The sequence below is a fragment of the Dermacentor variabilis genome, chromosome 6, assembly GCF_050947875.1.
Source record: "Dermacentor variabilis isolate Ectoservices chromosome 6, ASM5094787v1, whole genome shotgun sequence".
In the NCBI taxonomy this organism is placed as follows: domain Eukaryota; kingdom Metazoa; phylum Arthropoda; class Arachnida; order Ixodida; family Ixodidae; genus Dermacentor; species Dermacentor variabilis.
Window position 1 is genome coordinate 167235786 of NC_134573.1, and position 15249 is coordinate 167251034.

The 15249-nt window shown below is 43.7% G+C and overlaps 1 protein-coding gene across 3 annotated transcripts in view; it reads right to left on the minus strand.

Moving 5' to 3' along the window:
- Positions 1-427: 427 nt before the first annotated feature.
- Positions 428-15249, minus strand: part of LOC142585691 (uncharacterized) — a 29568-nt gene continuing 14746 nt past the window's right edge. For 2 of the 3 annotated variants that reach the window (XM_075696647.1, XM_075696648.1), the window contains 6 exons: positions 14385-14543; positions 11570-11998; positions 7527-7656; positions 6589-6764; positions 1978-2076; positions 428-1630 (listed from right to left, as the gene is read on the minus strand). In XM_075696647.1, the coding sequence (XP_075552762.1) occupies positions 1508-1630; positions 1978-2076; positions 6589-6764; positions 7527-7656; positions 11570-11998; positions 14385-14543 (1116 nt within the window). In that variant the 3' untranslated portion in view covers positions 428-1507. The remainder of the gene's footprint in view (positions 1631-1977; positions 2077-6588; positions 6765-7526; positions 7657-11569; positions 11999-14384; positions 14544-15249) is intronic. The other variant, XM_075696649.1, reaches the window with a different exon arrangement.

Here is a 15249-nt window from a genome sequence, read left to right on the forward strand (position 1 = left end):
ACGATGCAGAGGTGTGTCACTAATTCTAGTGCAGCAAAGTCTCACAATCGGCAAAACAGTGTTTTACTTGTGATAGCAAGTTATAGTGTTTGCATAGGTTCGTGAAGCCTCTTTTGTGTTGTGTTCCTCCAAGACATCTGATTATGCAAAATACAATTGCAAGTTATACTTGGTGTGTGTATTGGTGCGTATCAGACCTACACAAACCAGTGTTTACACTGTCTCATATATAATTAGATCTAGTATGTCACACAAAAGGCTTCAGATAAGATGGAAAACCTTCTTGCATGTTGCATGTGTAACATACAAAAAAACAAGCAAAAGGCAGAAATAGATGGTGCTAAAATATCACGGTGCCTAAGTATATCTGTACATTACTAGATCAAGATCGTCAACATGCACCTGAAGCTACTAGTGTTAACAACACTTCTCTATTAATATTGAAATTTATTAGCAGTAATCAATAAAAACAAGTCAAATGAGAAGATTAGTTTTGTAATGCTAGGCAGATGGTTCATAGACAAGTGTTTGGTCTGTCGTCCAATCACCTGGCCATTAGTATCATCAAACGAAAACTGTTCTTCTTTTTCCTATTCCTGTCGGTGCTTACATTCCTCCCGTGTCAAACACATGAAGCCGGCTAAACTAAAACTAGCACAATATTTTGGCATAATTAAACATTTATGCAGGTAATCTTAATGAAATGATAATTTAGAGCTAACACAATGGCTTTGCATACAAATGAAACAGTTTGTATTGCTAGCAGTTGTATATTTCCCTGGCATCGATTTCCTTACACGTTTTTATTAGGCAAGTTAACTTTCTATACACTTTATGACAGAGCGTTCAATCGGAAATTTTCAGGCAGAATTCAAAAACACAAATTGTTTCGACACGTTTATAATGTGAATTACTCTTCTTTGGTTAGCCTAGAAAAGTAAATAGTTCACGTACACTATATGTGCCAACAAACATTTCAGACAAGCTGGAACATTCGATGTTATTCATTACACACTTTTACTCTACAGCTAAAATAAAGAAGAGAGATTCATTGCAACAAATCTGTCAACTTGACCAGATAACAAAAGTACACGTGACTGCAGGCAGAAGCACAAATGTAATGTCTATATATTAGCTTGCCCAAGAATTGGTCTGACGAGATTAGTAAAGCTACACCCGTCACCTTTTGTATGCAGGCTCACAGTGTGATTTGATTCTATGTGCACAAGGTCCCTGTTATAATAAAGGTGGCAAGCCACTGAATGAAGTTTCACATAGAAGGGACTGAAGATGGCACTTGATGCGAAATGCACTGCATTCACGAGTGCAACTGTGAAAATACGCGATGTTTAGCAGTCCTGCAAAACACATCTGCACAAAAGTTGGCCGCAAAACAAATTGCACTACACATAAACAAGAGCACACTATATCCTGTTGTGCTGCGTGTCTTCGACAGGCACCCTTGTCACAATGAATATGTCTTCTGGAAGTAGTTTTGCGGGATCACTCATTTGGTCAGTTCACTGTAACAGTTATCGCACACTCTGACGGGCTTTCTGGATGACGCTGTGGCTGCACTTTTTGCTGAGCACTCATTGCAGAAGATGTTTCCGCAGTTTCGGCAGTGGTGCTGCAAGATGCGGTACACACGTAAAAGTGATCAGTCAGTGGGACACAATGCGCTTGCCTGCTTTCAACACCAAAAAACCAGTTCATATGTATGTTAGTTTAATGAGAGATAGTCATGGACTGGACAATCCTGTATTCAACTGGACCTACTGTATTTGATAAATTGAACATCTCTAGTTTCTAGAATTCAATTTAGTCCCAACAACATTTCAAAAATTCTTGGAGCAGTGAATGGCATGCTGAAGATTCGCTTCGTACAGTCAAAACAGGAAGGTGGTCGCGAAATGACCACATGCTTTTGTAAAGTGCACGGATAAGTTACTTGTTTTGACAGAGGACACTACACACCTTTCGGATGGTGACGGTGAAGAGCTTCTTACACCCCGTACAGTGAGTAGCTTGCGAGTCATCGGCCCACTTCCGACCGTGGTGCTTGGCATTGTCTATCTGCAAGGGATATAGTATAGATGTCGGTTTCGAACATAAGCCCTCTCTGCACAGACACCTGGGGCAGCATTCTGAGGTGATCGCTTTCAGAGATATGATCACTTTCACGAGATTTCCTGTGACTCGACACAGGATGCGTCGGCAGATACGGCCAACAGGGTTCCTGGTACTGTTCACACATTTCAAGCAAAGCATAGCACCAGAAACGTTTTCAGCTGTATACGCAGATACGTTCTGTGCTGAGTTACATGGAATCTCATGAATGTGATAGTACCTCCAAAAGTAATCACCTGAGAATCCCCCCCCTCAGGAACAGCAGCTCTCACGACTGCATGAAATATAGCAAGCCACCCTGGCCACCAACATTCTCGTCGAGTGGTTCTCTGAAAATTCTAAATTCTTTGTCTTCAAACATAATACGAAAAAGAGTATTTTCAATCGTTGTGATACCATACTGTTGACATCAAAGGGCTCACTGTCTGCAATGAAACTAAATTGGTGTGATGTCTAGGCATTCACAGTTTCATCACATTTAGTCAAGTCATGAGTCGTGTAGTGCTGTTATTTGCACAACATCTGGCGAAAAGGTGCTCAGTTGCAAAGGTGCCGTATTTGCACAAATACACCACAACCCTTTTTTTGTGAAGCCGCCTTTTCATGAAAGCGCGGTGCTTTGGAATTGAAACCATGTTCAGAATATTAATGTGAGATTCCTACCTACCCCCCTTCATCCTTCAATATGCAGGGAGTTCAAAAGCCAGGTAACTGAGCCGCACAGGAAAGCCAACCTCTCAATTTCTTGGGACACAGACAAAGTGTGTTGCTTATCTGGTCATATTCTGCCATGTGTAGTATGTACACTTGCCTGCAAAACTTTACAAATTGAGGGATCTGAGAGAATGTCGAATATCTCCACCGCCTCGAAACATAGCCTAGCATTCGGATTTCCAGCCTGTCCTAGTGTATGCGAACAACATGGTGTAGTGCGATTTTACTAGCTACGGTCTCAAACTGCTAGAAAATTCAATATTTTTCAGATTCCACAATCCATGAACTTTTGCAGCCAAGTGTAAATATTATTACTGCACATTACACACTAAATAAAAACAGTTTACTTGTTCAGAAAATATTTTATCTTACAGCTACGACAGGTAAAAGCAGAACTTATGGCTCGGAACTAATTGAATGCTCTGGAATTTTAGTCTATAAGCTAACAGTTTCAAACCAGTACACTTAATTTTTTTTCAATTCAGCCGCACACATGTTGTGTTTGTTAAAGATACTGAACGAAAATTTGAAACAAATTTTGAAAAAAATGAACCATTGCACTTAGAAGATACAATTATTCCAATACACAATAATCATAGCACACTTTTTAACAGATGGCTGTATATTCGGAGCTGTATGAGCACGCGCTGGCTCAAAGCTAGGCCATGTGGGGTGGTGTGCCGACGGCATGACGTCATGCCTACCCCTGCCAGCCAGCGCTTGGCATGGCTTGGCTGATGTGCGCACACCTTGTGCGGTGCTCTATGTGAGCGGAGAGAGAGAGAGAAAGAGGAATAAAGGGAACGGCACGGAGGTTAACCAAACAAAGATATCCTGTTTGCTATCCTGCACATGATAAAGGGGAGACTAAAAGAACATACATCATCAGGGTGAGCGCAGGCAAAAAAAGAAAAAAAAAATCTCGCTGAAGCGTAAGAGCTTGCATTTATAAGTGCATATGTACGCAAATGCTAAGGAAAGTGACGGCCTAAGTGGTGATTGTGACCTTGACGTAAATATAGGAGACACAAGGTACGATCTGGCGTCCAACTTGTACAGCAACCACGCACCAGAAATTTCCAACAAGTTACGATGGGATGCGGTGTGAGATTAGATGCTGAAGGAACAGCAAACTGCCTCGGTATCATCATAAGACGGTGGGAGTGATCGGACGGCCACAGCCAAACACAGCACAGCATTCGTGTGAAGTTGCCTGCTATGTAGCCGGCACCTTTGGCGTGCCTGATCCAATTACCCCAGCCAAGGCACTCACATCTGTCGCTGCTCAGAGCAGCACAAAAATTGGCTACAATTTGTTTCTGACATGAAATAGCAACTAATAAAATAAGGCGATGTCAAAGTTGTGCCTACTCTACAAACCACTTGCAAGATCGGCAGCCATGGCGCGAGAGCACATGAGAGCGAGATGTCTCCCTTGCTTTGCACGTTTACTCTTCGTACCAGTGATGTCAAAAAAAAAAAAAAAGACTAATTATCTTTGTTTATGTGTGACATACTTGTAAAAATGTTAACTGTGTCGGCAAAATTACGTGCTCTATGACGAGGTGCGGAGCTGTCAGTTGGTGGCGCACCGTGTTTGTCACTTGTACAGGCATGCGTTTATTAACAATGTTTGTGTAAAACAAGCCAATGTTCTCCAAAAATGTTTTTTTGGTGCTTATTGACGAGTACAGTTAAACGTTGATATAACGACGTAGGTAAAATCGGCAGTTTGCTTCGTTACATTGAAAATTTGTTGTATTGAAATTTGACCTTTTATGCTAACAAGTAGAGTCGCCGATCAATTTTTCTTACATAGAAAGGGGCTGCAGAATTTTCCAAATTATCGGGCAATCGAAAAAAAGCAAATTTGAATGAGAAAACAATTCATTTTGAAGTTGGAAGTCGGCGACGAATGATACCGTTTTATGCCACGTCGACGATATATCCACATCGGCGGTACCAATTAAGCGAAGCCAGCCAACGCTCTCGCGTGCACTCGGCCCCGCGGTTGATAGCATCACCCACACTGGGACGATGCCATCAGGAAAAGTGTCGGCAGCGGAGAGCGAATGCTTCATCTGCCTCTTGCTTCAGCAGGTCACCAAAACTCGAGATTACGTAACCTAAACGCGTGGGAAGACAGCTTACATGATGCCACACCGCCTCAGCAGACCCACTCTTAGCACACACTGCAGATTATTTCTAAAGCAGAGTGCGCTGCTGCGTATGTGCTCAGCCATGCTTACAGTCATGCGCAGCCACGGTGGAGATGAGCACCAGAAATCGCGACGTGCGACAGCTTACCCGCCCCGCCCCTTGCGCGCACTTGATTGCGTTACCGCGAGCTCACTCCTGAAGCCACCATATTTCTTGTCTTACCCTCGCACACTTTCACTCGCACCTACAGCACAACATGCATGAGGCATGCTAGGATCTTATCGCACTTGGACTTTATATGAAACATGATGTGCCTCCGCTTCGGTGGTCGCTCTTGTCGCACCGCATGCCATTTGAGAGGTGAGTTTGTGAGCAGCCGTTTTTAATTCAAGCATTTGACTACCTGCGTCTGGGGAAGTTTCCATTTATTATCTCAGCATTCCTTTGCAGCGGAAGTGAAATTTCGTTATATTGAAATCGCATACAAGCACACTTTGTTACATTGAGTTTCTAGATAGATTGTGTTTTATGACAAAAGGTTATGAAAAATTTAATATGTTGTTACATAGAAAATTTTAAATACGTTTTTATATAGAAAATTTAATTATACTGAAGTTCGTTATATCAAGGTTTGACTGTATATGAAATCTTCCGAGCATACATGCAAGACACCAGGTCTAGGCGAAGTACACGCCTGTCCCATGTGTCCTGAATCGTCGTATGCTGTAAGATTATGGCACAAAGTAACTACGCATTGCGTGCCATTTGCCATCATTCGTAGTACTTTGTACAGGCTGAGATGCAGGCTACATAAGCAAGCGGGCCAGTGGTGATGGCTGGCAATGTCACTGGAAAAGGAGTCAGTGCAGCAGTGTGACGTCTGAGATTGCTTCGATTGCACACAACGATTTCCTAGGTCACAGCAGCAGTATCTAGTAGCATTGATGTCACATCCTGTGTATTGCAGTGCAGCTGCTATGTGTGGCAGTTTATGAGAAAATCATTAAATTCATTACATTCCGTCGATTTATTTCTAAGAACAGTGTTCTGTTTGCCATTTTTAGCACCCCAGCTTTCATTTGGGTTAAATATCTTGACTGAGGGTGAGGCATCTCATGATGATGTACTAGTACTATATGACCGGTGTTATGTCAGTGCCCTCATCTCTGGGGCTGTAAATAAGTACACAAGAAAGCTGAAAACACTTTAATGAGCAACTGACGGAATGGAATATTATGAGTGTTGCATAAATGGGTCAAAAGAAACATAATGCAAAGAATGACAAAAAAATGGATGACATGTGCGGACTGCAAGTGGAGAAAGGTGTTTGTCTGGACAGAAAATACAATGCATAGAAGAGATTAATATTTGTTTGTCAGATTGAAACGACAGTTGTCAAGGTGAGAGAAGCAATGTCAGATCCAGCAGGAGATCAGATGTAGTATACTTGGAAAGTTGTGGCTGTTTCATAGGTGCAATTAGCATGTAAAAGGAGTAATTAATAGCTTTGGAGAAGCAGTTCATCCTGCAGTAGAATAAATCAAACTGTGATGATAGCTGTGACAACGCAGCTGTTTAACGCACCTGCAGCAGCTGGTTCTCTCGGCCCAGCTCGTGCAAAGCGGCCAAGGAGTCATCCAGACGGCGTCTCAAGTCAGCAGCATTTGTTCTTAACGTTTCAGCTTCACCCTCACTTCGCAGGCACCGATCCAGCAGGGCCCTCCGTTCATCCAGGGCGTTCTCCAACTTGGCCTCCAGCTCTGTGCATTGGGACACAAAGAATAGTATGAGCATGGACTAAAGAAATCTGATGAGTGCATAGTACATTATCATGTTTTTTATTTTTTGTGAGCACCCTTTTATTATCCACGTTTGTTAGTTGATTCCATCCCCCTTAAACCAATTACCATAATGAGAGAAACATACAGACACCGCTGTCGAATGGCTTGAAACAAAGGACCATCTTATACAGTCAAGTACCGTTCATTTGACCGTTGCAGTACCGCAAGATTTGGTACAATTATCCAAAAGGCCAAATGAACAAACGGTGGCAAAATGAATGAATTCAAATCATTTTTAATTGCTTGAAGTATTGTGTAACGTCTTTTTGTGCCTTGCTCTTGAAGCGTGACTCCAGCAGCATGACACGAAGATTGCTGACAGGTTTATATGCTGCCTCAGTGTTGGATTTAGATGTTCTCAACAATCTGAAAAGAAAAGTGACCAGCTTAACACCCAGAGACGCATTAGTGCTGCCTGCTGAATTTATTGTGTTTGCAACCCTTTATTAACCAGTGGATGCAGGAGCTGGTGCAGGCGGGGGTTGAATTAATTGAACTGGCACAACTTTCGCGTTCCAACTAAACGAGCACTCCTTCGTAACCCAATGTATGGTTTCTCGCCAGAATTTTCCACTGCATTTGAATGAATCAAAAGTTGATATAACCGAGCTGAAATTAACAACAGCTGACTATAGTCGATATAGTCAGTAAAGAGCCCAGCAACAGTGTTGCTGTGCACACCTAGCTTGTCTCCTTGGGCAGAATCCAACTGTGTCTGGGCAACTTGACGGCTGGCCTGCTCAGATGCCAGCTGCTCTCGCAGAGCCTCCAGGGCGGCCTCTTGCCGAGCACTGCGCTGCTGCTCCACTTCCTGCAAGGAACACGTAGCTTCAGACAGACTTGCAACTTGACTCGAGGAAAACTTAATCTACCGATCTGGCCCACTTTTTTAGACAGTAGAGCCAAGGGCAGGGAAATGTGGGAAACCTTTCACTCGACTGCAACTCTTTTTTGTCTCCCTTCCATTTTTCATCTTTGGCACCGACTGTTGTCTAATCCGGGTGAGGATGCATGCAAGTAACCAGTTATTCGTATGAGGAAGGGCGCAAACAATTTGTGTAGGGAAAATGTGGATGCGAGGCCAGATTTACGGCCTTACTGTGACCACGGCGTCATGCGAAAGCAGTTAAGACAGGCCAAATAACAGATGTTGCTATTCGTATCTCTCAAAATGCCAAATTGGAATTGGGTACTGTTTCCTTGATTACATTCAGAGACACCATGCACTCATTGCCTAAACCAGCAGAAGTGGACGTTACTAAGAAAATTTTGGGCAGATACACTTTATGTCATGGATGTCACAGCGTGTCCTTAAGCATGCTGACCAGATAAAAAGCTAAGAGGAACTCCTAATTTCTTGTGTTACAATGCCACACTTGATGTAATCAGGGCTTGTGGAAAGCACATCTCTTGACAGAGTGCATGTACTGTGCAAGCAAGATGCTACAAGATGTAATGTGGACATTTCTCACGTCACATATTACACAGCAAACTTCAGTAACAAACACACCCCAAGAATTTGCTTCACCATGGTTACAGACTTGGAGAATGTTTTTATGGAACAGCTTGCGGTGCTTGTTTTGTCTGAATGCACCATGTCATAGCTGGGGATGTGAACCAACCACCCAAGCATTGTGAGTCATAGTGCCGCGAGCCTCGGCATGAGAGCACTGTGCACCTACAATCCATAATCGATCCGGATCCACTACTGAGTAAGTGCTGTGACAGGCTGCAATGGGTTGATAATAGAAACCAGCGAACAACATAATAACAGTGGCAAAATATGCCCATTTACAACTTGAAAATGTAGTGGCAGATGCACCACAAAGTGCAAAGCTAACTCCTCCATCTGCCCAGCATGTTCAGGCGGTGTGATCCCAAGCGAGAACCTTCACTGCTTCCATGACGTAGACAATTATCCTCATCTTTATGCATAAGTCTGTTCTTCAGTTCCACTGCTCTTTGTGCTTCAGGAACACAAGTGTTCAGGAAGTTTTCTTGTAAGCATCCATGCATCCGTCCTCTGCTGGCTGTGTGTGTCTCACTGCGGCGCTTGCTGTTTCCCAGCAAAGCACAGCAGAGCCTTAACTTAACGTGCGTAAGAAACTAAAGGGGACATTTTCTTTTCAAGACCAGACACGACAGAAAGCAGGTGCCACACATCTTAGTGACAAGAAATTTTCCTGAATTCCTGGCTCATGATTGATGGCAGAAACGTCATGATATAAACACTTTTGATACTGAAATGTGTAATGGTGAATGCCGTATGTCATGTGATACTATTGCCAAAAGTTGATCAATCGAGGATATGGCTTCAGTTTTTTAATAAATGTTACAGTTATTTAACTAAGTTATTTAAAGATAACACAACACTTTCCACTGCAAGTCTAATTTAATGTTATTATTTGGCCTTGTTCACACAGCCACTTTCATCTCATCGTATCACTGTCATGGAAAAATATTGCCAGGTAGTGGTCAGGGAGAACCAAAAGCTTCTGGTCTGTTTTGTCCCTAGAGATGATTCACCAAATAAATAAATCAATGAAAACTGGTGATGGAAATCTGGTGCCAGCAGCAGCATGTTTTTTCAAAGTGCCGGCACAGTGCTTCTCACAAAATATTTTTGCATAACTGCAAGAGTGACAATCTACGTTCCTAAAATGAGGGAAAATTTACATGCAAATTGTCACTGCAGGTAAACATGCAGATGGACTTGGAATTCTAGCACTAGGACAGAAAGTGCTAACTTGACAGCATTTTTACGTTTTGGGGTAAGTTGGTTTTGGACAAGGCCTAGCTCGGTGGCTTTGTCACCAAGCCAACAAAGTGTTTGCACTCATCACCAGCAGCACTATCTTTTTTGCAGGGACTGTCCTGAAAAACCTTCGACCAGAATTGAAACCAGAGCCAAAACAATAACAACAACGCACATTTGGCAGCCACACACCAACTAAGCGCTATGTAATGCGAAGCATTGTTGTTTTACAGTAGAAGGGCATTCACAAACCATGTTAATTTTCTGAAGCAAAACGTCCACCGCATGTTGTCAAGAAGAACTGTTTAGGCATTTGACATTACACCATTAGAGATGATGATTATGCATAATCTGACAATTTCACGTTATTAGTGCATGTACAATTACATGTACATCACCCGGCATAACTACTCAATGTCCATGGATTCAGCGATTGTGGTTTTGACCGTGTGTTAGACTGACATTACTGGCACAATGTTGGTGCACCAAAATTCACTGGTGGATTCATTGGTTAGGGAGGAGCAAGCCCAATGTGCGTCATTGCTTACATCAATTCACACTTGTGGAAGGAGTCGGATGCACTGCACATAGAATCCGAGAGCGGATGTGTCCAGCGAGAAGTTAATGCACATTGTTTCATTAGAGCTCTACCAGCTCTGAAGCTCACATTGAGCATTGCCTGGGTGTTTGATAACAGCTCTGCACTCCCAATGCAGTCCTGCCACATTTATTCGAAAATAGGTGAAACAGGAACATAGTTCGACCCCTACACATTCTACTCTCGGAGAAATAAATAATTAGAATATAGGTCAACCCACAACTCTCTCGTCACAAGCTGCATCCACGTCGGAACTACTAGAGAAGTCATCCTCATTGGATGCTTCGCAAGCGTCCTCGGTACCCAAAATGAAGTCGTCCAGTTGAGTGCATTGGATATACAGCATTCCTTTAAGGACTCCTCACTAGGCCTGATTGAATATTTTAGTTATACACTAGAAGTTCTAAACCACCATCTAGGCATCATTTTACTTCAATAATTTTTTAAATCCGTTTATTACTGGAGCAGGTAGAAGAAATTGAATGCCCCATTATCATACTGCCAGGAGGCGAGTGACTACCACTAGAAAGATGCTCTCCCTCTGCCTCAAGTAGTATCAGCAAGTGATGTTCCTTCCCCACCTTCTCCCGTATCAGAGCAGAGGAACAGCGTCGAGTTCAGGTGACAAACTCCAGCTCCTTTTTTTTTCTTCTCTTCCTTCTTTGCTGCATGGCGCATTCCCAGTAGCAGCGTCGCGTGTCCCACATTGTACAATTTACTGAAGCAATGTGTCATGGTGAAAGACGTTGCTAGGACTGTGTTTTACGTCACGGCGTTAGCGCATGTTACTTCGACTCTCTGGCTAGGAGCGGTGCTTTCTAGAAAGGGAGCAAGCACGGTGTTTGGTTTGAAATTTCAGCTGTTTTCACGGCGTGCAGTGCTGTACTTTGCAGACACAATCGTCAGTGTGTAAAGGGTGCACTGCACTTGTCTGTTTAAAATGGCCAAGCCTAGTGAAGGGCCCTTTAAAGCCAGCGTGGATAATCTCCAAACTGACGTTGAGGTGGGACTGATGGAGGAACTCAATTAGCTTGGTACTTTTGCTACGAATATAGGTTAGTAACTCATTTTGGGTAACATTTCTGAAATAAATAAGAAAGGTCATCCTATATTCAAATAAATATTGTAGGTCACTGTTTAAAACTGTGTCTGAGACAGCGCTGCCTTTGGGATCAGCCGACGAAAATAGTCAGATACCTGGCAGAAAATACCAGTCTACATTTGACAAGAATGCTTCGCATTAAAAAATGTTGGTGCGAATGAGGCCCCATCTGCATTTGGCAACCTGCCAGTGGGTACATGCAAGTTGCTGAGCACCGAGCATGGAGGCAAAATGCGGCTCCAGGTCTTCGGCACCAAACTGGCACCCACCAGATCCGAGCATGCCTGCAGGGCCTTGTTCTGTGCCCGTGCCAGATCTGCCTGGAGACCTTGCAGCACCTGCTGATGTTCGGAGGCCTGCTGGTCGCACCGTCGTTGAAGCTCGGCTAGCCGAGTCTCAAGCGCAACACGGCTGGCCTCCATTTCTGTGTGGCTCTTTCGCAGGTTTTCAGCCTCCAGCTCGAATGCAGTCCTGTCGGCCTCGAGCGCCACTTGGTTGTTACGAAGATTGCCCACCTCGAGCTCAAGCGCGGACAGTTGGTCGGCCAGACGACTCTTGGCTTGGTGCAGTGCCTGCACGGCTTGTGCTAGCTCAACCTTCTCAGCGCGGCCAGCCACGAGTTCTTCGTGGCTTGCTTGAGCCTCCCGCTGGCTGGTCACCAGCTGCTCCCGACACGTAGCCAGCTCAGACTCGCGCTCCTGTGCCAGCGTCAACCAATCGACCAATGAACAGTTTCAGTACTAACAAGTCATTTGGAACATCTTGCGAACATTGAAAATTCTTTTCCCACAGAGGGTGTCACTTTTGAAAATCAGCAGAGCTGAGACAACGAAATAAGAACCCATTTCTTTAAATGCAGTTCGCAAGTTTTCCTGCACTTTCTAATGAGTATTTCAGCAAGGCTACAACAATAAACTAGCAATAGATGTCTTGTGGATTGAGAAACGAAAGAAAATGTTTTGGAGAGCTTAAGTCATCGTCCATATGTTTAAGTTCCAACTGAAAACCTGTGCTCACTGTCTATATTGAAAGGATAATCAATAAGGCATCCTACCACTAAGCATATTACGTGACACATGGATTGGTATCAGTGGGGCACTCAACCATTGTGAGACCTCAATGATTCAAAGCAAGTCATTCTCCAACCAAGGGACATCCCTACCTGTTACATAAATTGCAAATCATTATCATCAGCCTATTTAAATCAACTATATGACAAAAAATACCTCAAAAGATCTCCAATTTCCCTTGAAACATCATACTGAAACACTTCATTACAGTTATATGAATGACCAAAGATAATAAAAATTAATTAAATTCTGAAGTTTTATGTGCCAAAACCACAATCTGATTATGAGGCACGCCATAGTGGAAGACTCCGGATAAATTTTGACTAACTGGGGTCTTTTAAAGGGTCCCTGAACCACCCTTCGGGCTTGGTGAAAAAACACAGTCTGGGGATAGCATACGCTGCTGTGAACATCTCAGCCAAATTTTACAGTCGTGCACAGCACGTGGATCTCTCAAGCAGAGCGCTAAGTTGCCTTTCTCTCAAACGCTCTCTTTTCAACAGGAGCCTGCTCCTCGCTCTCTTTGGATCCTTTATTTATTAATATAACAAATTCCCATAAGCGGCGGCTATTGGCCAATAGCTGAAATCAGTCAAGAAGGGTGTTTGGATCAGTGCATTTCTTCCTAAAGCTACTGTGTATATTTATTGATGCAGTTTTATAAACAGGCTGAAGCAAGCGAAAGTCTGCTTTTGAATTTTGGCAACAATTACCTACTTCCAAAAGAAGCCAACTATTGTTTGCTCACGCTCGGCCACGGCCGCCAGCATAGCAATTGAACTTTGGCCACTTATTGGTTTTTTAGCCATCGGGTATCGCTAATTTCAACTAATTTTGAACACTCAACTAGCCTGGAATCATGCAAAAAAATAAGGTCAGACCACACGCACGCTTGCTCGTGTGCACTCACTCCTGGATGCTCCTGGTTAGTTGCCTTGCCAGGCTTCGCTTCGTAATGACTGAGCTATCTATAACGCTTCAAAATGTGCAAGTTGGGTGTGGCTACTATCTGTCGATCAAGCTGATGCAGGACAAAGCCAGTCCGCACCACACAGCACAGCCAGACAAGAGCATGTAAGCATGGGCGCACACTCTAGCCCTGTTATTCACAAATTAAATTCTGCAGTTGCATGTAACTGCGGTCTGCTACATAGTGTAGATGCCACAGCCGCTTCGGCGTGGCACGGTGAGTCCACTGGTTGAGCGCAGTCCAGTTCGCTGAGGACAACCGCGTTTGGCACGTTTGGCATGTTTGGCGCATCATAGGTGCCAAATTGAAAGTAGTGGCATCTACATGAACATCCCAAATCAAATTTGAACTGCACACCATGGCGACGTTCAGTGGGTTGAGCGTTGTGGGCACACTCCACTCCGCCTTAGCCTTCACAGTGCAAATCATTGAAGAAGGAGTGGAATCACCGCGAACAGTATGTTTGATTGCTAATAACTCCGCTTCTGCCGAACACATTGAAGAACGTGTTGCTGCAAAGTATTTCTGAAATAGTCTAATTTAACTTCATAGCATCTCTCAACTTTGATAAAATGTGGTTCAGGGCCCCTTTAACGTGCACTCAATGCACGATACACAGGCGTTTTTGCATTTCGCCCCCATCGGAATGTGGCAGCCTTGGCCGGGATTTGATTTCACAACCTCGTGCGTAGAAGTGCAACGCCACAGCCTCTAGGCGACTACGGCGAGTACAACCAAAGCTAAAGCAGATACAATGAGAAACATGCATGAGATTTGTATTGCGCACCTCTTGAAGTTGCTGCAGTGATGAGTCAAGCAGCTCCTTGGTGCAGACGTAGGTGGTGACTATTAAATGAAGCACAGCGGAACCTCCCCGACACATTCTTAGTTCACATAGTTTCTTGATTTCTGTACTCATGACTAAGAGCATTGTAAGTATTCTATTTGCATCCTGCAATTTGAATCATACATCTTTTCCAGATAATTTTATATTGCAGTTCCTTTATTCAAGACACTGCTGGCTCATTGAGGTTCAGTACCCACCCTGAGCTGTGCAGCTAGCCGCACAGCCTGCTCCGCGTTGCTCTCAACCTGGGCGCGGTAGTCGGCTAGCTGTGCCTGTGCTGCCTGTGCCGAGTCACGGAGAGCTGCCTCAACTGCTGACAGTTGAGTGACCTGGGTCCGCAGCTCGTCCACTTCTGCCTGGAAAGCCACACCATCCCCAAATGCATTCGTAAGCACAAAATTTTTGGGCTGTGATAAGACTTGTACACGTTATAGAAAAAAAGCAACTGATTATGATTACAATTACTTCATTGAAAGATGTAATTGATTACAGTTACCATTACTGCTCCACAAAAGTAATTGAGGAGTTACTAAAAAGTAATTAACTACTTCTGCGTTACTTTCCTCCGAATATTTATTAACATTGCATAGATACAGTAAACAGAACATTCGAGCTGGCCTGGCGCATTCAATGCGTCCTCTGCAGCCCTTCACAAGTTTCTTATGTTAACTAACAATGGCTTTTCAAAACATTCGGTGGTCATCTTTTCCCATTTTTGTCTTGAAGACATGAGCAGCGACAGCGAAAACCCTCTCGATGTGCACGTGTATGTGGCGATTGCATGTGTGGATGATGTGCATGTGTGTGTGTGGCACAGTAGGTGGCATCGCAACATACAGAGATCTTGCTCACGAGATTGTTGTTACTCAGCATCTGAGTCCTCTATGAAGTGAGATGCTTCAATGTTGCTGAGACCCGGAGAATACGTTTTCGGCTGTGCCAATGAAAAGCTAAACAAATGATCCATATTTGATTCCCTGGCATTAACTTTGTAAGTGGCCACTGCTATCAAGACATGCTAGCAGCAGTTCAATTTGTTGGCCAACATCTGGTGGAGCCCGT